The sequence below is a fragment of the Convolutriloba macropyga genome, chromosome 2, assembly GCF_964194025.1.
Source record: "Convolutriloba macropyga chromosome 2, txConMacr16.3, whole genome shotgun sequence".
Classification (NCBI taxonomy): Eukaryota; Metazoa; Xenacoelomorpha; order Acoela; family Convolutidae; genus Convolutriloba; species Convolutriloba macropyga.
Genome location: NC_134469.1, coordinates 66,169,302 through 66,194,012, shown reverse-complemented (window position 1 = coordinate 66,194,012; position 24,711 = coordinate 66,169,302). Strand labels below are relative to the sequence as shown.

Below are 24,711 nucleotides of genomic sequence, written 5' to 3'. Positions count from 1 at the left end.
AGCGAGCGGTGATAGTTTGGGCATGGATAAATATTGACAAGAAACTGACAAGGTAAAATATACAACTCCTCCTTTTAAATTTGTTTCGTAAAACTAATTGACTGAAGCCCTGTTGTGTGCATTTCCTCAAAAGTAATTTTCAATATTGCCTCATGGAGGTACATCTAGGCTGCTGGTGTATAAAGCCTTTGGATTACAAAATGCAAGCTTTTAAGATGCACACACGACAAAGTCAGTGAAGTGAAAGAAACTGCGCTTATTTCTTGTTCCTTCCATTTTTTCCCATTTTGTTCATTCAAATTGCTCTTGTTTTTGCTCAGTTTTTTTTTTCATTCAACTTGCTCTGCTGCTACTGCTGCTATACTCTTAGAGTTACACATGTGAATTGAGGATTAATTCTGGGGAAATTCTTTGTATTAGCGTCAGTTGAGCTCAGCGCTCTTACCTTTTAATACCTGATAAGCCATTTGATTCTTTGTCTCTCTACACGACCAACCCTCCCCTCACCCCCCCCCCCCCGCACACACACACACAAACACACAAGGAATACACCGACTGTTCATTTTACAGCCTGTGCGATCGGTTGCGACTTCTGTTCTCTAAATAACAGCATCCCCTTTTCAAAGCCCCGAAAACGGAGCGAGAGCGCAATAAGGTATGCATAGGGATAGGATTATAAATACACATTAATCTATAATTGTATTTAATACCGCACTCTCAAATGCACTACTGTCTCTTCTAGTTCACAACGGCGTCTTTCTATCGTTCACAAGCCACACGGCGTGAATTCCTTCTTTTTTTTTTCACTCGTTCGTGCTCTCTTTGTTCGCATTAGTCGCGCAGAAGATTGAACAATATAATGACTTCCTGTTTTCCACGATTGCAAACATAGGTAAGTAAGAAAGTAAGAGCAGGGGGTTTGAGTGGTAAGATATCACTAAGCCATACCGTTCATATAGTCGAAAATAAATTACTATAGCTACATCCCGTATCGAATTTGTAACTTAACCTCGGGAAATCTGAATTAATATGCGTATCATTGACAAGCATTAGTTGATACCGCCCCCGTTGGCAATTAGGATTAAAGGTATTATGATGTGAAATAGATACTTTGCTTATTTTTAACTGCATATTTGCATTAATTTTAATGGTAAAATACCGGATTTAGTGCGTAATTATACTCCCCGCCCTGTTGTGGCGATCCTGACTTCAGATTTTGTAACCTGATAGCTTGAAATTTGTGGGCCTTGAAATGAAATTAAATCTTACCATTATTACAATAGCAACATTTAACTCGAATTTTATTTTATTGAGTTATTTATTGAGTTCTTTTCTGAATTTTGTGAAAGAAATTTCAGTTTTTGTAAACTTATGTGATCAGAAACCTGACTCTTTTCTGCAATAATTTTTGCTGTGTTCGAAATTGAAATTAAAAATTACAATTAACCAGTGTAAAAATACCAACTACTATTGTTCATATACCAACCCTGGGGTGGGGGTCAGGAAAGGGGCAGTAGGCAACTCTCAATTTTTGATGCTAACTACTATGGCGGCTTATTGGGTCTAATGTTTGCCCAAAATGGAAGCTATTTGTGATGTAGTACGCACGTAGACGTTCTGCTCCTGTTCTGTTTTCCCTCATTTTTACGCCTTCAACTGCAGGGGAAAATTTCTTTGCATTTTTCCTTCGTTACTCTTGTACTTTAAAGGTAAAGCGCTGAGCCATAAATCGTTAACTGCTGTTGAATTAAATGTATTTTTTACACATGTAACTATTTTAAGCAAACCTTTCTACATTCTGTCTCTCGTTTTCTTTCACCACCACTCTTGTCTCTTCTCTATTCTCTCTTCTTCCATTTTTTCGCATTACAGAGGACATAGAATGAGAAATAAAGAGAGAATAAATTAACCAATTTTTGCTTTATCGCTTTATCCTAAGGGACACGCTCAGTTCAAACCACCTCCCCACCCCCTCCCATAACACTACGCAACACACTTCTCTTTCGCTTTACTAACATCCCTAATTTCGCTTGCTTTCTCTTGTTCCCATTTCTGCTTCAACTATTCCGCTCTTGCTCAAGAAAGAACACAAAGATTTTATACCCTCACGTTTCGTTCACAACCGCCTTTCGATTGGCCCAGTTCTCAACTATTCTTACCCTCTACACCATCTTTTTTCCGTTTGCATATATACAAATATATAGAAAATTAAAGAAAAAAAAAACGGGTTAAACGAGTAGTGTACGTGTGGGTATAGGGTTATCTATCTGTTAACATTTCGTGTTAATTGCCGGCAGGACGACTTTCGGGTCGTTTTATATACTAAATAACAGCTTGAGTTTACTCTTATAGAAACGCTTCAGCCCTCAGCGCTCCATTTAGAAACAGATCTACTTTTTTTACCATTTTACCTGAACAGGTACGAATCCACGATCAGTGTTTAAAAATAGACAAAAAACTATTGCGATTTCTCCTCTTTTTTAATTGGGAGGGAATAGGAGGGTACAGGGAATCTCTGTACATATATTATGGTAGATATTTTACGCTTTGGGCTAATTTATGCTTGACATCAGCCTCCAATTTGCTACTCGAGTGTTCTTATCCCCCTTAGGCTAAAGAGCCGTTCACTAAATAACTTATTCTCATACATCTCACACACACACTCCTATTGAATTAATTTGAAACACTCTCTAAAATTTTCATTGACGGGATTAAAGAAAGGTGAGTTCATAATTATCGGGATAAACTATCTTAAAAATTTCAGGTAGTTTCAGAGTAGTTATAAGGTAAATTTTAGACAGTTTAAAGTAGGACAAAATTGCCCTAACGTTTCCTGTATGTTACCTCGCTCTTTATGTTAAATTTGCTATAACTTTTTTTATGTCACATAGCTTTGAGTTAATAATGTAATGCCAAATTTCTAACTTTTTTAACAGCGCTATTTTAATTCGTCATTTTTTTCCATTAAACCGCTTCCTTGAACTTTTCTTGTATTCTTTTGCATGATAATATTTTGCATGACCTAAATAGAGGTTGGATTAGCCCTGCTTGCAATTGAAAAATATTAATTTGAATGAATACATCACAAGTTATTGATGTTCATATTCTACGGTGGGTGAGGTGAGATTTCGTTAATCATTTTTTATCAATTTGAAGTAATGTAAACTAAAAAAAACTTTGCAAAAAATAATTGAAAGGAAAATGGGGAATATATATACGCCTGGCTGTCATTGCTATTCTTCAGTTGATACCACAATAATTTTACGCATGCTAGAAAGACGATATAAACTCTAGATTCAAACAGTTGAAAGTACGCTTCCGTTTTGTGTTTCAAACAAATTTGGCATTCGAAAATCGTATCAAAGGTGTAGAAGATTTTATTTAAAAGATGTCGGAAATTCATCTTCCTCGTGGAGTTATTAATATTTTATACTTTCAAAGTTTTGCCATTTTGTTTCTGTTTTTGGATTTGTAATTTAGGATTTCCTTATGAATTCGTGAACTCTTTTGTTGCAAAATAAAATACTCGCTTTTCACTGAAAAATAGAAAGGAACTTTGTTCTGTTTAAAATTTTGTTTCAATCAGTTTTTTGGGTTTTCAGTTCTGGTTCAATGAAAAAAGTATACATAATGAAACATTTATGTTTTTATATTATTTAAAAAGTTGGATAGTTTTTGGCCCTCTTTAGTTTGAAATTTAGTCCTAAAAAGTGAACAGATTACCAGAATTCTACAAATTTGCAGACCTTTTCCTGTATGCTTTTAGTTTCAGGTAGTTTATAGATTGAAGAACTTATCTCCATATTCCTATTGAAAATGGCCTTGAATTGTTGCATTGGGGAAAACACCGATGACAAGTGTGTATCACGAAAATTTGTTGTGTATCTGGGAAATGAAATTGAGACTTCTTTATAATGTCTTCCTTGCTTGAAAATTAAAACAAACAATAAAATTTTGAGCACAAAAATTGATTACCCATTACAGGGACCTAACGGCAAGTCAATATCAATACTGGTTCAGCTCTATGATCTTGTCCCTTTTTAAACTTGCCAGTCTAAATGCAAGCGTTTGTCACGATCTGCTCTTCTAAATACAAGTCTTAGACAATACTTGGCATATATAAAAACGTAGAAAATTGATCGAGAAGTTAGCAAAAAAAAAAGCCAAAAGTTGCAGAAAATTAGCCAAAAAGGGTCAAAAATGGGTCCGGAAAATAGCTTTGTTGCCAAGATTTTCACAGCTACCAATATAAAAAATACTTTAAATTCAGTGGTTAAAAAATTCTCGAAATCTATTGTTGTAGTTTTTACGTTAGATTTTTGCCATTTTGTCTCTATGACTGACTTTTTGTCTTGTAACTGAGAACAAATTATGTAACATTTTCCGGAGTTTGCTTCCAAATTTGATATTTATCTCCGCTAATATATTTTTCAGTGAGTGCTCCAAGAATAGGTTTTTTAAGTTTATTGGTTGTTTGCTTGCTTTGCAATGCATGTTTCTGTGCCTAATAATTTTGTATTTTTTGTGCCCTCTCTCTTCATTTTTACCTCATTTTGAAACACGGACCAAATAATGTCAGGATATCTAATTTCTCTTGAAGCAACTAGAACTTTAGAAACTGGCGATTTTGATTCCATGCGTTGCCTATTTTTCTCTAATGTTTTATAAACATTTCGTTTCCATTGTATTTTTGAACAGTTTTTAAGTTTACAAGAAAACGTGCATTAATTGTTATAGAGTAGTCGAAATGCATTTTTTTGTTTCAAGTCTTTCGAATCCGTTGTACGAGCGACGGTGTTAGAAGAGTGTTTTTTTCACCTACTGTTTTGCTTTATGTGATATTTACATCGAGTTTGGTATTATAAATTTTTGAGTGTTTTTCACTAGTTGACATATCTCAGGAATCATTTGCACCGCATCGAGGAGGTATTCAATGCAAGATATGTAGATTTCGGAGCCTGTGAAATGTCAGGCAACTGATCCTCCTTCGTCAATATTATACATAATAACACTCTTCCAAGCTTTTTCCACTTTTCGGAATCTTCTATGCAGTCCATGGGATATTTTATCAGACAAAAATTTCATTAGTCGAACTTCTTTAGTAGCCATTAGGCGGTAATGTTCAACAAAATTTTTATCGATATTAGGCGAATATTAGGCAATTAAAACACTGAAAAACGATACCTCAAAATCCACTTGACGCTTCAAAGTACTCAAGTGTTCCTAACAATTGTCCTTGATTGATGAGGAAATAAAACACTTATCACTTTTACAAATTGAAATTGACCCTCGGTATTATGCGGCAAGGTAATTAACAAAAATTGTGACAGTTTTTGTGAGCTATCATAATAAAGAGATATTTGTTAGGCACACTTCAGTACTCAACAGCATCAGTTGCATTTTGAAGTACGGTCTATAAGTTTTTAATTGCTGTTGGCTAGATGTCCACAAAACCCTAATTCAAATTTTTGGCCTGATGGCTGCCAAAATGTGTCCTGCCTAATTTTCGCCTGATATCATACCCCCCGTTCAATTCATACCTTTGCGGGAGTTGTTTTGAAAATGACTGTTTGGATACAATCACAATCAAAATGGAAACAGGAAATGCGAATTTTGTTTCAACCTATTTTCACAGTGCGTCTAATAAAACCTTAGAAAATTGTGTAAGTTTACCACTTTGATTTTCAACGTCAATACCAGTTACAGATACAAATACACAGAAAATTTCCAAATATCAAATCTGCGGCTAATATGGGGCGTTGAAAGTTCTCCACTTCACAACTTCTTAAAACAAATTCGTCAGTTGAAAAATTTCTCTTGACCAATCAGCATCAGAAAATGAAAATGTTCATTTTACAAATAAACAGCACAAAGTTGGTTCATTTTTTCTATATTGCTAGCTTTGACTTTTATTACAAACTGCGAAGGTTTGTTTTTATTTTTAGGCTTCCTAACTGTTCAAGATTTGATATACTTTCCTAAGTTTCAAGATTTGATATACTTTCTATGTTCTGTATTAAGTTTTATTCAGTGTTCCAATAAGCTCCGTTTGTTGCCAGTAGGTAAGAATTTTGATTCGCCCGAAACTTTTGCTCGAGGTTGTTCCACTATCTGTTGCGATAGTTCTTTCGGCAGAACGTCAGCCTCCATAACATCCTGCATATAAGCTCAATTGAATTGTCGCCAACCCTTTATCAGACGGAATTGTACCTTGTGTCAATGTGTTTCGATCTCTTGTGAAGCACTGGATTAGTTGCCAGCTCCATACAACCATGGTTATATACTTCTACGATGTGCAGGGGTTCAAAATTTTGTACACTTGCTCTATAAAAACACCTCACAAGACGATTGCTGATTAAGTAAATGGGGCTAGACCATTGCGTGTGATACCTTAAGATGAAGGTGACAGTTTTTGTTGCTTCTGGACTTGCTAACTGGTTGATCCTAAAATATTTCCCAGCTGGAGTAATTGTTTTTTAACTAACCTTTTTCATTGAAATCATAACTTCAGTTTGCATCTGCTTCGATATATTGAGTACTGTTGTTAGGTGAGGTGAAAGTATTTCAAGAGGTTTTGTATGCTGCAGTTATCTCGGCACACGTTTGCCAGCATGGAAACGCTCAAAATCTGGGTAACTCATTTTGTGCCGTAAAAGATTCCTCATCCACGTGATCCTCTTGGATTTGTTTGGATTTGTTTAGGATTTGTTTGTGATTCACTTTTTTCCTCCTGTATTTAATCCACTAACACACTTGTCTGTTTTGCTTTGCGACACAAAATGAGGAACCAACTATAACACTTACTTCATTTGCATCTACACTAATTGAATGTTGCCCTGTGGCTTCTGGTGAGTGTCACTTTGTAATCAATTGGTCTCCAATAGGCTTGGTTGGAATCTTTCCTTCTGATGTGTTCTGGTTTACTTGTGGTTACTATAAATAATCTAGTGGGTTTTGGTCAATTTTTAGATATTTCACTTGTGCAAATTATTCAATGTCATATTTGTTGTGTCGTCTCTTTTAAATTTTTGACTTAATTAATTTTTTTCATTTCTTTACTATGTAATACAATTGTTCCAGAAAAAAACTAAATCATCAACCTTATTTAAAAACAACCAATTGTCTTTTGCGTTCGCTTCATAGTACCGACAGTTCAGTAATTATGATTGCTTGTGTAAAAAATGCTCAATTGGAAATTATATAAGTTCCTGAAACAAATTTTTTAGCTGTTCAATTCAGTTCTAAGAAAGACCATTTTGTTTTTCGATCAAAAATTTTTGATCGCTATAGCTGAACTTCTTTCTCTATATTTTCCTGTTGCTGATTTTGACAGAACTTTTAACTTTTCGAGTTTAATGGTAGGAGCTGAATTTTCAGAAAGCGCTTGTTCTTCTATTGCTTAACACTTTTAGCAACATAGCAAGTTCTAAATTTGTTATTAATGCTGTTGGAGTTTTCTTTGATTTCTTAAAACTACCGTCTGGGAAGAAAGTATTGCCTTTTTTAAACTAGATCCATAGTTTTGGTTTTTGCAAACTATCAAACTCTGTTTTCCTTGCTTGAACTCATTGTTTGAAAGGAACAGTATCCTCAAACAATTCATTTTCAATAAATTATCTGTGTTTGAGCTGCCTAAAAATTGTGAATGTTTTTTCCGTACAGTTCTAGAGATGATCTAGATCTATGCGTGTGTTTTTGGAAGTGTCTTTTCTTACCATTTTTCTGATTAACATTTTGCACTAAAATGACTAGAGTTTCATCTGAATATGCTAATGAATACAAAATTGTTTTGCCTTGGCATTGAAAACGGAATTTTTAATCGCGTCATTGTTTCTCAAAAAAGGCTATATAACCAAGCACATCCAAGTTGTCGCTTCTTTATTTTCTGTCAAAGAGTTTTTTAAGGACTGATTTTACATTTTTGTCTTTGTTGGCAATTTTTTTCTATCGTTGCAGTTTGTCTTATATATCCGACATTATAGCTTCTTTGCCAATTTTGAGTCTATCAAACTGCATATTGCAGCCTCTAAAACTATCTTATAATACGTTCTGCAGCAATGTTTTGCGCGGCTACCTGCGGAATTGTAATTCCTCGTGCATGAATGAGGACACCGTCGCACAGTCACATCGATGAAACCGTACACGTTGTGGAACTTTTGAGAAAGAAGCTGTTTTAGTTCACAATTTGGGAGAATACGTGAAATAAAACATTTTTAGGGAAAGATCAATCAATATTCGCAAAGTCAGGAGCAAGAAATAAAGAAGAAATGGTTTTAATTAGAATCCGAAAAATGAATACAATTTTCACATGTTATATTTGAGAAAGATCAGCCGAATCAGCCACATGTCAAAGATCAGCCGATTTAGGGACTTATCAGGTGGTGCGATTTCACCTTTGCAGGCGAAAACTTACTTCAACTGAAACATTTACAAAGTTTCACTGATCATTGAATCTTGGAGGATAACTATGTAGTTTTGACAAACATACAGCATAAGCCCTAGAAATCCGAAATAGAATCCGAAAAATGAATATAATTTTCATATGTCATTTTTGTAAAAGATCAGCCGAATCAGCCTCATGTCAAAGATCAGCCGATTTAGGGACTTATCAGGTGGTGCGATTTCAACTTTGCAGGCAAAAACTCAATTCAACTGAAAGATTTACAGCGTTTCACTGATCATTGAATCTTGGAGGATAACTATCTAGTTTTGACAAACATACAGCATAAGCCCTATTCACATTCTTCTTCTAATTTTTTTCTGCGATAAATTTGTTGTAAAGTGTTTATTTATATATTTTCAATTTGTGTTCCATTGCTTTGTTGATTTTTAATGAAGAAAAATAACAATTCGTAAGAAATGGTCTTTTATGATAATGGCTTAGATTCCGATATTGAAATGAAGGCTTGAAATAAACCGAAAAAAAAACTTGAAATGGAGAGGGAAAATATGTTGCTTTATATCACGAAAAGAAAAAGCATGTGAAAGAAAGACCAGATCAGCTCTGAGAGAGCCGTGAAGGCAAAACAATTGAAAAGCGTTAATTTCTAGCGTTCTTCTGTTTTTACAAAAAGGGATATCTACCAGCCTTTACATTAAAGCTTCATTGCCAGTTTTTAATTTAAAAAAAGGTCACTATGCCAGCTTTCTAAGTGTCACTGCCAGAATTCAGAAGATTAGCCAATCCTGATATAAATTTAAGAAAACAGATCGGAACCGGTAAATTAACTTTTTGAAGAAAGGCTAATGCATGTCTTACCTTCAAATCGTTTTTCTCAAGAACTGTTGCATGTTGGAAATATTTACCTTTATCTTTGAAGTTTATTTGTTTCATTCGTTTAACTTCCTAGCATTCATAAAATGAATTGTAGCTGGAAGGACTTCGGTGTTGAACGGCAATTCTATTATAGTTGCCTTGATCTATTTCTTGAAGAAATTCTGTTCTCAGTTATCTTTCAAGCAGTTATTTTTTAAAATGAGTCAATCTTTCGAGCAGATCATGTCATGGGTTATCATACCAATTTAATAGCTAAGTTAACTTGCAAAAATTTGTTCTGGACAATGCTAAGTGAACCTAGTTTTTAAGTGATCGTATCGTAGCTGACTAGAAAAAAAGAAGAATCACACGAAGGAGTGATTCAAGATCACTCCACCGAGTGCTTTTTCTTTTTTTTCCAGTCAGCTACGATACGATCACTTAAAAACTAAGTATATTAATAGGCATTGTCCAGAACAAATTTTTTCAATTTAAAAATCAAGACCGTACAAGTTATCGAACTTTAGAGAATGAAGCTGTTTTAGCTCACAATTTGGAAGAATAAGTGAATAAAACATTTTTAGGGAAAGATCAATCAATATTCGCAAAATCAAGAGCAAATATTAAAGAAGAAATGGTTTTAATTAGAATCCGAAAAATGAATACAATTTTCACATGTTATATTTGAGAAAGATCAGCCGAATCAGCCACATGTCAAAGATCAGCCGATTTAGGGACTTATCAGGTGGTGCGATTTCACCTTTGCAGGCAAAAACTTACTTCAACTGAAACATTTACAAAGTTTCACTGATCATTGAATCTTGGAGGATAACTATCTAGTTTTGACAAACATACAGCATAAGCCCTATTCACATTCTTCTTCTAATTTTTTTTCTGCGACAAATTTGTTGTAAAGTGTTTATTTATATACTTTCAATTTGTGTTCCATTGCTTTGTTGATTTTTAATGAAGAAAAATAACACTTCGTAAGAAATGGTCTTTTATGATAATGGCTTAGATTCCGATATTGAAAAGAAGGCTTGAAATAAACCGAAAAAAAAACTTGAAATGGCGAGGGAAAATATGTTGCTTTATATCACGAAAGGAAAAGCATGTGAAAGAAAGACCAGATCAGCTCTGAGAGAGCCGTGAAGGCAAAACAATTGAAAAGCGTTAATTTCTAGCGTTCTTTTGCTTTTAAAAAAAGGGTATCTGCCAGTCTTTACATTAAAGCTTCTTTGCCAGTTTTTAATTTAAAAAAAAGTCACTATGCCAGCTTTCTAAGTGTCACTGACAGAATTCAGAAGCGTAGCCAATCCTGATATAAATTTAAGAAAACAGATCGGAACCGGTAAATTAACTTTTTGAAGAAAGGCTAATGCATGTCTTACCTTCAAATCGTTTTTCTCAAGAACTGTTGCATGTTGGAATGATTTACTTTTATCTTTGAAGTTTATTTGTTTCATTCGTTTAACTTCCTAGCATTCATAAAATGGATTGTAGCTGGAAGGACTTCGGTGTTGAACGGCAATTCTATTATAGTTGCCTTGATCTATTTCTTGAAAAAATTCTGTTCTCAGTTATCTTTTAAGCAGTTATTTTTCAAAATGAGTCAATCTTTCGAGCAGATCATGTCATGGGTTATCATACCAATTTAATAGCTCAGTTAACTTGCAAAAATTTGTTCTGGACAATGCTAAGTGAACCTAGTTTTTAAGTGATCGTATCGTAGCTGACTAGAAAAAAAGAAGAATCACTCGAAGGAGTGATTCAAGATCACTCCACCGAGTGCTTTTTCTTTTTTTTCCAGTCAGCTACGATACGATCACTTAAAAACTAAGTCTAGAACAAATTTTTTTCATTTTAAAAATTAAGACCGTACAAGTTATGGAACTTTAGAGAATGAAGCTGTTTTAGCTCACAATTTGGAAGAATAAGTGAATAAAACATTTTTAGGGAAAGATCAATCATTATTCGCAAAAACAAGAGCAAATTTTAAAGAAGAAATGGTTTTATTTAGAATCCGAAAAATGAATATAATTTTCATATGTCATTTTTGTAAAAGATCAGCCGAATCAGCCTCATGTCAAAGATCAGCCGATTTAGGGACTTATCAGGTGGTGCGATTTCAACTTTGCAGGCAAAAACTCAAATCAACTGAAAGATTTACAGCGTTTCACTGATCATTGAATCTTGGAGGATAACTATCTAGTTTTGACAAACATACAGCATAAGCCCTATTCACATTCTTCTTCTAATTTTTTTCTGCGATAAATTTGTTGTAAAGTGTTTATTTATATACTTTCAATTTGTGTTCCATTGCTTTGTTGATTTTTAATGAAGAAAAATAACAATTCGTAAGGAGTGGTCTTTTATGATAATGGCTTAGATTCCAATATTAAAATGAAGGCTTGAAATAAACCGAAAAAAAACTTGAAAAGGCGAGGGCAAATATGTCTCTTTATATCACGAAAAGAAAAAGCATGTGAAAGAAAGACCAGATCAGCTCTGAGAAAGCCGTGAATGCAAAACAATTGAAAAGCGTTAATTTCTAGCGTTCTTCTGCTTCTACGAAAAGGGATATCTGCCAGCCTTTACATTAAAGCTTAATTGCCAGTTTTTAATTTAAAAAAAGGTCACTGTGCCAGCTTTCTAAGTGTCACTGCCAGAATTGAGAATCGTAGCCAATCATGATATAAATTTAAGAAAACAGATCGGAACCGGTAAATTAACTTTTTGAAGAAAGGCTGATGCATGTCTTACCTTCAAATCGTTTTTCTCAAGAACTGTTGCATGTTGGAATGATTTACCTTTATCTTTGAAGTTTATTTGTTTCATTCGTTTAACTTCCTAGCTTTCATAAAATGGATTGTAGCTGGAAGGACTTCAGTGTTGAACGGCAATTCTATTATAGTTGCCTTCATCTATTTCTTGAAGAAATTCTGTTCTCAGTTATCTTTCAAGCAGTTATTTTTCAAAATGAGTCAATCTTTCGAGCAGATCATGTCATGGGTTATCATACCAATTTACTAGCTCAGTTAACTTGCAAAAATTTGTTCTGGACAATGCTAAGTGAACCCAGTTTTCAAGTGATCGTATCATAGCTGACTAGAAAAAAAGAAGAATCACTCGAAGGAGTGGTTCAAGATCACTCCACCGAGTGCTTTTTCTTTTTTTGCAGTCAGCTACGATACGATCCATGCTTTTACAAAAAGGGATATCTGCCAGCCCTCACATTAAAGCTTCATTGCCAGTTTTTAATTTAAAAAAAGGTCACTGTGCCAGCTTTCTAAGTGTCACTGCCAGTGTTCAGAAACGTAGCCAATCCTGATATAAATATAAGAAAACAGATCAGAACCGTTAAATTAACTCTTTGAAGAAAGGCTAATACATGTCTTACCTTCAAATCGTTTTTCTCAAGAACTGTTGCATGTTGGAATGGTTTACCTTCATCTTTGAAGTTTATTTGTTTCATTCGTTTAACTTCCTGTCATTAGTAAACTGGATTGTTGCTGGAAAGACTTCCGTGTTGAACGGCAATTCTTTTATAGATGCGTTGTTCTTTTTCAAGAAGAAATTCTGTTCTCAGTTATCCTTCATGCAGTTATTTTTCAAAATGAATCAATCTTTCAAGCAGATCATGTCATGGGTTATCATACCAATTTAATGCTCATTTAACAAGAAAAGATTTGTTCTGGACAATGCTAAGTGAACCTAATTTTTAAGTGATTGTGTCGTAGCTGACTGGAAAAAAAAGAAGAAGCACTCGGTGGAGTGATCTAAGATCACTCAACCGAGTGCTTCTTCTTTTTTTTTCAGTCAGCTACAATACGATCACTTAAAAACAAGGTTTATCAATTAACATTGTCCAGAACTAATCTTTTTGTTAAATGAGCATTAAATTGGTATGATAACTCATGACATGATCTGCTTGAAAGCTTGACTCATTTTGGCAAATCGTTTCAATGTAAAACAAATTGATCTGTAGGAATTCCTGAAAGTTATGAATAGTGCAATCCTTTTTTTCTATTTGGTTGTTTCGAGTTAGAACGAATTGACAGATTTCTCATTACCTCATGTTCTTTGATAGATTGATTTTTGATCGAGAGAGGACAGTTTTTGATGTTTTCTTTTCGTAATAATTTGTGATATGATAATACGTTTGTCATTTTAATTTTCCGTTATAACATCGAAACTGTTTTGATTGGTTGATTTCTTGTAGGCTTGATCTTTGCATAGTATCAATAAAGTATATGCTTCAATTTATTATTCCAACCCACTTGTGGGGGAGGAACTATATACTCAGATGGGTTTTTTAGTTCAGACAATTTTTGGCCGATCGATATCTTCATCGTAGAGATATGTGAGTGGTATCATTAAAAAGCTCGTTCAGCGTAGTATTTTGTTCGTATTGTTTTTTACATGGAAATGCAACTATAAAACGATCAAAGCCCATTTGCTGAATTGGGCAATTTGCTTAAAGCCCATTTGCAATTTGTCACAAGAAGTTAGTTCAGGTAATATGAAAAAAAGAATTCGGAAGACTTCTCAATCGTGACATGGCAATACATACCAAATTGTAAAAAATAGAAAAGTACTTTTAAGCACTTCACAGCAGAAATTCACAAGAAAAAGAAAAATCATCAAGATGAATTAAAGATTGTCTGAAAAAACTAATACCGTTATTTTACTAAACAACTATTAAGTCTACAATTTCCAGATTATTAGAATGTGTACCTGGATGCAAGTTCAGTACGCCTTATACTGGATATTAGAAGCCTTACGCAGGACGGCCACTGAAAAAGCACCCACTAAGCCTTCCTTGAGAGTTACAAAAATCTAGTAAATAAAATTCTAACCTTGCAAATGTTAAAAGTCAGACAATTTTTTAAAAAATTTTTCAAGGTTTGGCACATTTTTTTTCCACAACTTTCAAGAAAATCTCCTGGTTTACATTGTTAAGGTCTTATTAAAATTTTTCAGAGAAAATGGTGTTTCAAGTTCTTGCCCAAATTAACCTTCTAAGTTCTGTAAGAGTTTTCAAGATTATACTTGTCTTTTCACTGTGTATCAAGTGTCAGTTCACTGGGTTTCGACACTCACTGGGGAGTTAATACACATAATTATCTTGATCAGCAGACATTTCTTGTTCAGGTTTTTTTTCAAATGTTTTCTAAAGTTGAAGTTTTATTTGATTGTAGAATTTATGTTTCAAATATTTAAGTTGTTTTTTACTTTTCATTTAAAAACTGCATGCATCTTGCAACGAAAATATTGCTATCAGCTGACATTAATATGAGAGAGTGGGACTATATCAAAGTGCGATTAAAAATATGTCAAAACGTCCTCAAATTTGTTTTTAACTTTTTCAAAAAATTTTGAAGCTAATAAAATTTGAATTTTTGTTGCTTTAATTAGCATAAATGAAGCGTAACCAATTTTAGGAGCTTTTAAAACAACAAGCTACTTGTTACTGAAAAGGTAATTTCCTGACACTTAAAATTAATTTCAAGCGCTCGAAGAAGCGTCTGTGAAAATGCAAATAGTCTTATTCCATTTATTTCACTTCCAACCTCCCTCCCCTGCCTTGGATAATGGTTTAAAAGACAATTGACGCATTGGGTGAAAAACAGGTCGAAACGTTACAGCTTTAAAACTGTTCAAAACAGAGAGATTAAACAAATCTAATGCCTGCTATTGTCGGCTGCTCATTTTATACTTAGAATACCTGATGAGGAAAATGGCTTGCTAAGCAGCTCATATAGGTTCATGGGGGGGGGGTATTTTTAATTTTAGTGGGATGTTTTTAGTTGTTTTATAGTCAAATTAACCATAATGCGTGCTTCAATGGACAAATTAATGCGCAAGCTGCATGAAAGGTTACATCTTGTTAGTCTGCGTTTCTAATATCCCAACATCCACCCCCTAGCTCCCTTCCTGCTCCCCCCTTGATTTTAAAGTGATAATGTAGAAACATTTTTGTTGATTCTCTCTCTTCTTTCCTTTTTTCCTTTATTTTTCCTCTCTCTTCGCTTCCTTCGTTTTCTCTTTGACCATTTACTTTGATGGAGCATTCGCAAAGTTGTTCATATTGGACAGACGCGTAGACTGTTAAAATATGCTGTCATTGAAGGCGCCTCTGCATAAAAAATAGTCTGCTCTTATGATGTTATGGTCCATCAATACATGATGCGCACTGCTGCATATGGATAGAGTGAATAAATGTCTTTAATGTAGATCACGTGGGGGCAGTTGGTTGTTCAGCAGTTATAGGTGAAGATTATGTGCTGCCTGCCCTGTTACTTCCAAACCCGGCACCCCTATTTCTGATACACATTTGCCCAGCAGCTTGGATGATAAGAAAGGAAGCAACTAGCAGTGTGGGAAGGGGTAATGGACAAGCATGGGTAGTGTGCACGGCAAACATACCGGAATTAATTGCGCTATTTCGTGCCATTTTTGTTACATATTCACTCTAAACTGCTCTCATAAAGACCATAATAAGACGGGGGAAAATTGCGTAGACCAAATAGCCCATTTTCTTTTTACCCGATGCCTATACGTTCGTATTTCCGTATTTGTTCATTCACCTTATTCCATTGTCGTGTACGCAGAATTTGTTCATAGGGTCTGAGGAAGCTGAGACGACATTTGATCCAATTAATTGAAACTTAAGTCCAATTTCAAAAGTACCCCTCTTTCCCTAAATCGACTTTTGTAACTCGACTAAAGGTATGTGGAATTAGTTTTGCCTGATTTCCTTATCCAAAATAATTTCACATTTTCTCCCCAGGAGGTGACCTTTTTCCGTAGATATACATTTTCACCCATTTTAATCATTTCTTGAGCTCATTTTACGTCCCGGGGTTTACAATTCGCCATTAACGAAACATCAAAACCAGGGCTGAATAAATTTTCGCCTTTAGATTTGATTTTCCGCCGTGTTAGCGATGTGTATCATTTTTGACGACAGGTCTTTTGCGCAATGCCGCGACTGCCGTGTTTTTATATAACAATGATATGCATGTAATAAGTATGTATGTATGTATGTATGTATGTATGTATGTATGTATGTATGTATGTATGTTTATCCACACGGTGATGCCATATATATGTGTAGTAGTAGTAGTAACAGTTGTAGTATTGGTAGTACATAAATGTGTGTTATATTTATGACATTGGATGTAAAAAAGACTTCTGCTCGTTTCTTCTCTCGCCTCTGTTGCTTCCATTTTTCTTCTTTATTTCTTCTTCTTCAATTCGTGCTTCTTCTACTGTTGCCTTGGGGGGTAATAATTGATAGTAATTTATGCACCAAGTCTCTTCTCCTCTCCCATCGCACCTTGCAGCCCCCCCCCCCCCCCGCCTTCACCTCAACCACCTCCCTCACTCTCCTCCAATATTGCATATAACAACTTCATCTCACAAACTCTTTCTGTCGCATTTTCCACTCCTTTGGCGGCACCCGCGAGACTCGAACAACGGTATGTTTATAAAAACAAGTACTTTTGTCCATGTATATCTGTCTGTTATCTAACTTGGTTCCAACTTTTTTGTTCATAATTGAAATTTTGTTTTGATCGCTCTTTCAAACCAAATATGAGTAAATCCTGGTCGAGTTCTGACGACCATGGTTCTTTTTTTTCTTGATTGCTTCTGCTATGATATTGTTTAAACCTGCAAGTGGTGGAACATAGCACCGCCTTAGGAGAAAAATCATGCAGCAGTATAATAATCATAAACAAAATTTGCATGAGTTTTGCATGATCTTGCAGCCCGGGTGGAGAAATTTTACAAAGACTATGTCAGAAAGGCGCTGAAAAGCTATGAAATTTTAAAATTCCAATGCAAAAACCTTACGTAATAATGCGCTGAAATGCGCTGAAACTTGGTAACAAATGTGCTGAAAAGCGCTAAATTGCCCTGAAAATATCACAAAGGGGATGGACCTCTGAGCTTATAAAGCTGGGGAATTTTTTGTAAGAAATGCGCTGAAGTATAGTTAATAAATTGAAAACCTTTCATTACATCCTGCTGAAAGGTCTGAGTTTTGGCATTTACTGAATTAAAAGTTAGAAAACAAAAGTATTTTTGTTGTGATATGTCATTTTTATCTCAGAACAATAAATGCTCTGCAAAAACATCACCAGCATAGAAGTTCAATTTCAAATTATGTTTACTTAAAAACTCAACACGCTATTATTTTTATATATTTCATGGGTTGAGCAAGATTTTTTTTTTAAGCCCGGTACTCTAAACATAATCGGATTTTTTCGAATGACATCTCGGTTCATTGAACTATACACTAATTTTGAAAAAGATACGAAAATTTTCTTTTTAAAAATTATTTTTTAAATACAATGAATTAACAACAGAAGCTTCATGCTAAATATGTCTGACTAATACGTTTCGAGATTGTGTAATATTACGAATTGCCTTTTCAATAGCTCAGAGACAATTGAAAAATAAAAAAAGTACTTTTGACCCAATTTACTAAATTGTGCATCAAACTCCATTGACTAATATTAATGAAAGAAATATTTGGCGCTTAGTTGAATGTATTTTTGTCCCATCGTTGTTGCACTGAATATAACCTTGTTGTTTTTGATACGAGCTGTTTTTGAGGGTGCTAGGAAAATTGGCCGACAGGGCGTTCAGCCGAAGAGGAAAAAATGAGAAATCTAGCCGACAGTTTTATTATAATTGGTAATAAAAGTCCATAATTGGTCCATAAATCAGTAGTTCGGTTGTGATAGATTCATATCAAGTCCCATGGTCCTCTGAGGCATGGCCATGGCATGGCCCGTGAGGCATGGCCAGATGCGGTAAAATACGGTCCAACCACGGAGAGACCTTCGTTACACTAGTTGATGAACAAAACTGCGGTATATTTGTCCGCTTACGAAATAGTGTTTTAAATTGACCAATCACAGCTTTAGAATAAGTTTTATTGCTCATTTTAATTAAATTGTCGGTTAAATTTCTAATTTTTTGGTTGTCGGCTAAACGCCCTGTCGGCCAATACGGTGGCCACCACTTTTGAGTTATAGGAATGTACAAACTTTTCTTGCATCAATTGTTTAGCATCACCTTGAAAAATCCTCACAAATTCGAATCTTACCACAGATTTTCTCTGGATATGTTCGATCGGGGTAACTTTTTTGCGTGCATCTCATGCTTCATGTTTGGCCCACCCACAAATTCTGGAGTTCGAATTTTTAACATATTTCAAATGCAATATAATTCCAATTCTTCCTTAATTTGTATCAAATATTCATTCCTATTTGTCACCTTAACACCTTAACTAAAGAAATCATTTTTTAAAAAAAAATCAGCATCCACAAAAATGAGCAGGCGTGTTAATTTTTGTTTCGATGATAAGTTTAATAAACCGTTTATAATCATCACGGTAAAGGTAATTTGCCTTATATATAAAAATTTTCCTAGGAAGAGACAAAGTCCTTTATGTCACAGTTAAGAAATGCATGCTAGAACCACAAATGATTTAATTGATTTCCAGTCAGAAGTAACTCACTCCAATTTTATTATTTTGTAGTGCAGCTTAAATCTTCAATAAAATGAATTGATTTCTATGTAATTTTTGAAATTGAAATTTTTTGTCGCATGGATTAGCTTCAAATGAGCTCTTCAATCAAAGACTACTCTGTAAGTTTTGTACATGAAAATTTGTACAGGTTTTTAAAATCCATAAATCCATGCGAGCCAGAGAAGCTCTGAAAAACCCAGGAATCTATGTTTAATGGTTTTTTCAATTCTTCAAACTGATGATTCAAACTACTGAATGAAATTGAAATGGAAATATTTTGAGACCTGGCAAAAAGTTTTTGTGACTTGGTGTTTCTCAGATTAAATATGTTCCGATAATTGTTATTTTAAACGTTTTTCGTTTTCAATAACAATATTTGGTTCTGTGAAAAATTTTCGTGACATAAAACAGTTGATTATTGGAGAAATCCAAGAAAAACTCAATTTTGGATCTTTTCTGTTTGTGCCTACAGTAGATTATCTATTCTCCAGTTACAGAGCGCGTGCATTACATAGTAAATCTTTATGTAAAATATGGCAGGTGAGCATGTGGTATTCAATCACTAAGCTTGGGGGGAGGTGGGCACAAACGGGAAAGATCCAAAGTTTTTTTTTGCCTTATAAGTTTTGTTTCAATTAATTCGAATGCTTTAGAAAATTTTCAATTTTGTTAATAGCTGAAAGAGGTTATTTTTTGTTGTTTTTTGCTATTCCCTGGAACATCCATGTAGCAAAAATATTTCAAAAATTTTGCTTAATTTTGTGAAAAAAAGAGTGCATTTTCTCTTTTGAAAGTCAATTTATTTATTCACATTTATTTATTTAAACTATTTTAATTGAAAGAATATCGGCAGTAAAATTACAATTTGCTAATTTGTGTTCAATGCAATAGGTATATTTAAAAAAAAAACGCTTTGCAGAATTTTTAAAAGTTTTAATTATTCTCAAAATTTTGTGCAGCTTGTAGCATCCATTTGAACACTGTTCAAATCAATTTTCTAAATCAAATCGATTCCTTTAGTATTATTTTTTTTAACTTTTCCTGTTTTTTGTGGGATCAAAATTACCCTTTAAAAACTTAGACAGCTTAACTCGGTGCTCTTTTTGGTCGACAGCAGTTTGCTAATAGTAAAATCAAGAATTTAATTTTTAACAAGAAAGTATGCTTTAAGCAGATTGAGATTCAACCAAATTTTTTTAGCGCCACTTTCGTGCGCAAAAATATGTACTGGGGTCTTCAATGTGATATACCCACTTCGGGGTTTTAGAGGGGAGACTAATCTTTTTTTCACGATTCAGTTGAGAACCCTTAAAATATTCCCTTGAAGTAAATTTTCCCTTGAATAAAACACAAGCAATGTTGAAACGTTACAAGCAAATGAAACAATGATACATTTAGGTTGCGATTGCATCTGAAAGTTCAATCACACAACTTATCCAACTTATTCTGAATCAAGATGGCACCTGCTGCATCTGAGGATAAATCGGAACCGGATACTTCTCTCCAAGCACAGCCACCCGCCAACCCCTCGCCCTCCAACCCTAAAAATGGAACCGCTGGCTCCGCCTCACCCTCCTCCTCTGAGCCTGAAAAAGAGAACCCTGCCATTGAAGGTAATATTTTACCTTCACGCAAGGTGTATACCTTGCCTGATTGAGGAAAGCGATGGAAGTGATGAAAAAAATTGAAGAAATTTTAGTGTCTTGGTCTTAGAAATCTTATACCAAAGATTTCTTGTTTAAAAACAAAAAACATGGATTATGAGGAAATACAGCATGCGGATTTTCTTGGTTTTATCGAAACAATCATTAGTACCCTCAGTTGCGTTAATCACCACAGGGCTCGGATTTTACTTAATAAATACATAAAAGCAACATTCTCATTTCTCTTATATGGTAATAATTGCTCATGAGGCAAAGGCGGCAAAGATAAAACCGCCAACATCTGATTTAAAATGCTCTCCCTCGTGTATTATCGCAAAATTTGAATTTGAATTTGGACTTGAATTTAATCAGAACAGCAGTATAAATATGTAAAATAATAGAAGTTACTGCCTGGCAGCCATCCCAAAGAGACTTATGTCTCATCGAGTGGGTAGCATAGAAGTATATTGGAGGAGACCTAACGCATGTAAAAAAAACGTATCTATTAAATTTTGATTTTCAGAAATGTATAGGAAAGTAAAATTTTTTGTCAAAAAATTTAACTGATAGCGGATCATTTTAGCTGTACTTTCTGGGATTACGTTATTTTCAGCGGCATAATTTTGAGCCAATCTGAGCTGTCGATGTAAAGGTTTTTTTCCTGTTTCTTTATGATATCGTTTGCTTGGTAAAATTCCTTTAGTTGTATTCCGAGTTGCTCGTCTAGCAAGAAGTTCTTTCTTATAAAAAATTTCTGATACATGCAGTTCAAATATGTTGAGCAATTTGCATTTACTCATTATTGATTGAACGGAATCAAATTTCCGTTTAAAAAAATGCTCGAAAAATTTGGTATTGCAGATTGAAAATTTCGTCCAGGTTTGCTTTAGTTGTACAACCATAAACGGTAAGACCATAAGTTATTACAGACTTGGCATAGCTTTCATAGAAAAGTAGTAACTGAGTTTTTGTAAGGCAGCATCTTGCTTTGTACAAAACCCCACAAAACAAGCTCATCTGTTTCTCTATTTTTTCAACATGAGATTTGTAATTCAGTTTGTGGTCTATAATGTCTCTAAGTACGTAACTTCGTTTACAATTTGTACAAGTTTACCTAGAAAATCTCTCTTCAAGTGTTCACGTTTTCCAAAATTCATGAAGCTGCATTTTTGTCCTTAATTGTCAACTTATGCTCTCCATATCATCCCTTTGTTTCCTTAACTTCATTAAAGACAAAAAAAACTAGTGTTCTGCTTTGCAGCAGATTAAATTGTAGTATCATCTGCAAACAGACTAGTTTTGTTTGACTTACAAACCTTCAGGAGATCAAAAATGTATATTAGGAAAAACAGTGGACCCAAGACTGGCACTTGTGGAACTCCATAGTTTAACTTTAATTTTTTCGAGAGACAGAATTTTTGTATTCAACGTTCTGATAACAATTCTCGAGAAAACTTTTCATTAAGTTCAAAAAATTCCCTCGGAAACTGTTTTTTTCGAGTTTTTTAATCATTCTCTTATGGCATATGGTATCAAATGCTGTTTTTAGATCAATGAAACATGTTAATTTTTTTGAATTTTGGTCTACCGAACTCCCTAAAATATCAGTAAAAGATTATTTTGATTATTTTAAACTTTTTAATGAAATGCATCATCCTATTATAAAAATTTTTTCAAACACTTTCGACAACGAGCTTAAGCGACTGATGGGTCGGTAAATAATGGGGTCAGTCTTTGAACCATTTTTGAAAAATGGTTTTATTTTCGCCAATTTTCTTTCCGAAGGAAAGTAGATATAAAATGAATGAGATGGAAATTTTTACGATATTGTTACTAATGCCATCATGACCAGACGATGCTTTGTTTTTCAGTAATCTAATAGAAGCTGGGATTTTTTTTCACTAACAGGTGACATAACAAAGCTGTTGATAATTTCCCTACCAAAACAAATATCAATTTGATTGAAACTGTAAGCTAAGTTTTTGCCTATGCCCTCAAAAAAATCATTGAATATCTCGGGATTGATGTTCAATTCGAGTAATTTTTTGTCAGTGCAAAATTCACTGAACGCAGAAAAAGGCTTTGTTCGTTTTGTCTTTTTGACGTTTTTGTCGTGTTATCTTTTTGTCGTTTTATAGCTTTGGTTGCAAGGTTGCGTTGTTTCCAATGCTTTTTATGGTTTTTTTTCTGAAGGATTTTCCAATCTTTTTTTGAAACCATTGTTTTTCTTTTTGATCATGTTTTTTCACTTGATTGGTCATCCATTGAGATTTGCGGATAGTTCCCAAGATTCTTAAAGGTGCAAATTTTTCAATACAATCTAGAATAATTTCGGTTAATTTTTTGATCTGTCCATCTATAATGTTTTGTCTCCAATTTTCTTTTATTTCATGAATCAAAAGAAACAAATAGTTATAAACTTTTTCACTTTCCGCCAATTTATTAATTTTTCTGTAAAAAATTTTTTGTGACATAATTCTTCTCAGTACTGTTGTTAGCTCTGATCAAAAGAGCATAATAGTCTGAAATATAAGTTCTATCCGTGTTGCAGGTAGGAAACTTGTCACTGAATTGAAAGACTTTAGCAGATTAAAAATTTTGCTATTTTGTGAGCACACAAAGTCAATGATGAAATATACGCAGACAATGTGATCTCTTTTGAGATTATGAATTGAAATCAATTAATTTTCAAAAAGATCTAAAAAACTAGAGATTGCAATTGTTGGTGAGCAGTAAATGACAGTTTATTTCGTAGCTCATGTTTTAAAGTTTTAAATATTAAGTCTTCCATTTGATCACCGAGATGTTTAACAGTCAATTCGACGTTTTCATTAACAAAAAATGCGCATCCTCCACTTTTTTGGCCGCTTCTATTATGAGTTACTATATTAGAAAAACCGTTGATTTTATAAAGTGTGGTCGGGTCGCTATCTGTTAACCATGTCTCAAAAAGCGCAATTACTAATGGTTTGTTTGAGAAACCTTCTGTAAACTCGTTCAACTGGTCATAATGGCATCGCAACGATCTTATATTCAAAAAAGGTAAAGAAGCGTCTTTCACTTTTTCAAGCTCGTCCTCCTCCATAGATACTTCGTTATACGCATTCATCGTCATTATCGAAGCCAGAACAATTAATTTTGGGGCAAAAAAGGTTTGTTGTTAACACTTTCAAGCATCACTCATCCCTCGCCATCAACATGAGTATAAGAAATCGTATTGAAACTCATTTTGCTGAATTTTGTTGCTGATGACTATCGACGAACTCAAAAGTCCTTTAGCGTAATGCATTACTTTATCACTCTCATCTGACATCTGACGAAGTTGATGAACATTAGCATTATCTGATACCCGTCTGATACAGTACTTATTTGTGTTCGTTTTCGTGCTGGTGTAGGCGGTGGTCTGTCCAATGATTTATAGTTCTCAGAAAACCTACATAGCTTTTTCGGGATAAAATTTTCGTTGAATTTGTGTTTTCCCTGTCCTGAGTATACAATTTCCTTCTTTCAAGTAATCATCAACCTCTTGCCTACAATTTAGTTTAAATGGTCGTACTTTCTCACGAACTTTTATCGAAACTTGTGGTTGACTGTTATTTGTCTGCGTTCTGAGACTTTTTTCAAAATCGTAGTCTAATAAAACTTTATCAGCTTTCGTAAGCGTCGCCTTCATCTGCACATTTTTCCCATTCAGAGTAGTTACAAAGCCAGCAAGAACTTTTTCCGTCCCCAATTCTGATTTTATTGACCGAAATATAGAAACTTAGCTATGATTGGGGGCGGCTCGTTGATGTCCACTATCCGTCCTAGTTCGTGACAGGCCACTAGGTCCCCTGATGTAAATTCCACATGTACCACATTTCTTATGAAATCGATAGCATCTGTGGTAACGTCCTTGTTTGTCAATAAAAGTAAATTTTGAAAAATACTATTTTTTTCTAAGTATATCTTTTAACATCATTCACTTTTTTCACGGAGGTATTAAACCTCATTTTGCAGTCGATTTAATTACGCGTCCTTAGTTTTTGAGTTTTCACATATCATAGCGTGAAACTCTTTTAATTCTGGGTCAAAGTAAGAACTCAACAGTTTATCCGTTAAATTGTTCATTTTGATTTCTAAACACAGATGCAGATACAAAAACACATAAAAGACAGCGTTCAAAACAATCGAGACCAGGAGACTGCTACCAACAAAAACAGAATTGATGATTGGCAACTGGCCACATTCCAGCAGAATTATAGATGTTTTTGTTGGTAGCAGTC

General features: G+C 34.2%; 1 protein-coding gene across 6 annotated transcripts in view; it reads left to right on the top strand.

Moving 5' to 3' along the window:
- The first annotated feature begins 548 nt into the window (after window positions 1-548).
- The window catches only part of LOC142334616 (synaptotagmin-1-like), a 48,024-nt gene continuing 23,861 nt past the window's right edge, over window positions 549-24,711 (top strand). The window contains exons 1-2 of one of the 6 annotated variants that reach the window (XM_075382796.1): window positions 549-655; window positions 20,202-20,416. In XM_075382796.1, coding sequence (XP_075238911.1) covers window positions 20,260-20,416 — 157 coding nt within the window. In that variant the 5' untranslated portion in view covers window positions 549-655; window positions 20,202-20,259. The other 5 variants (XM_075382791.1, XM_075382792.1, XM_075382790.1 and 2 more) reach the window with 5 other exon arrangements.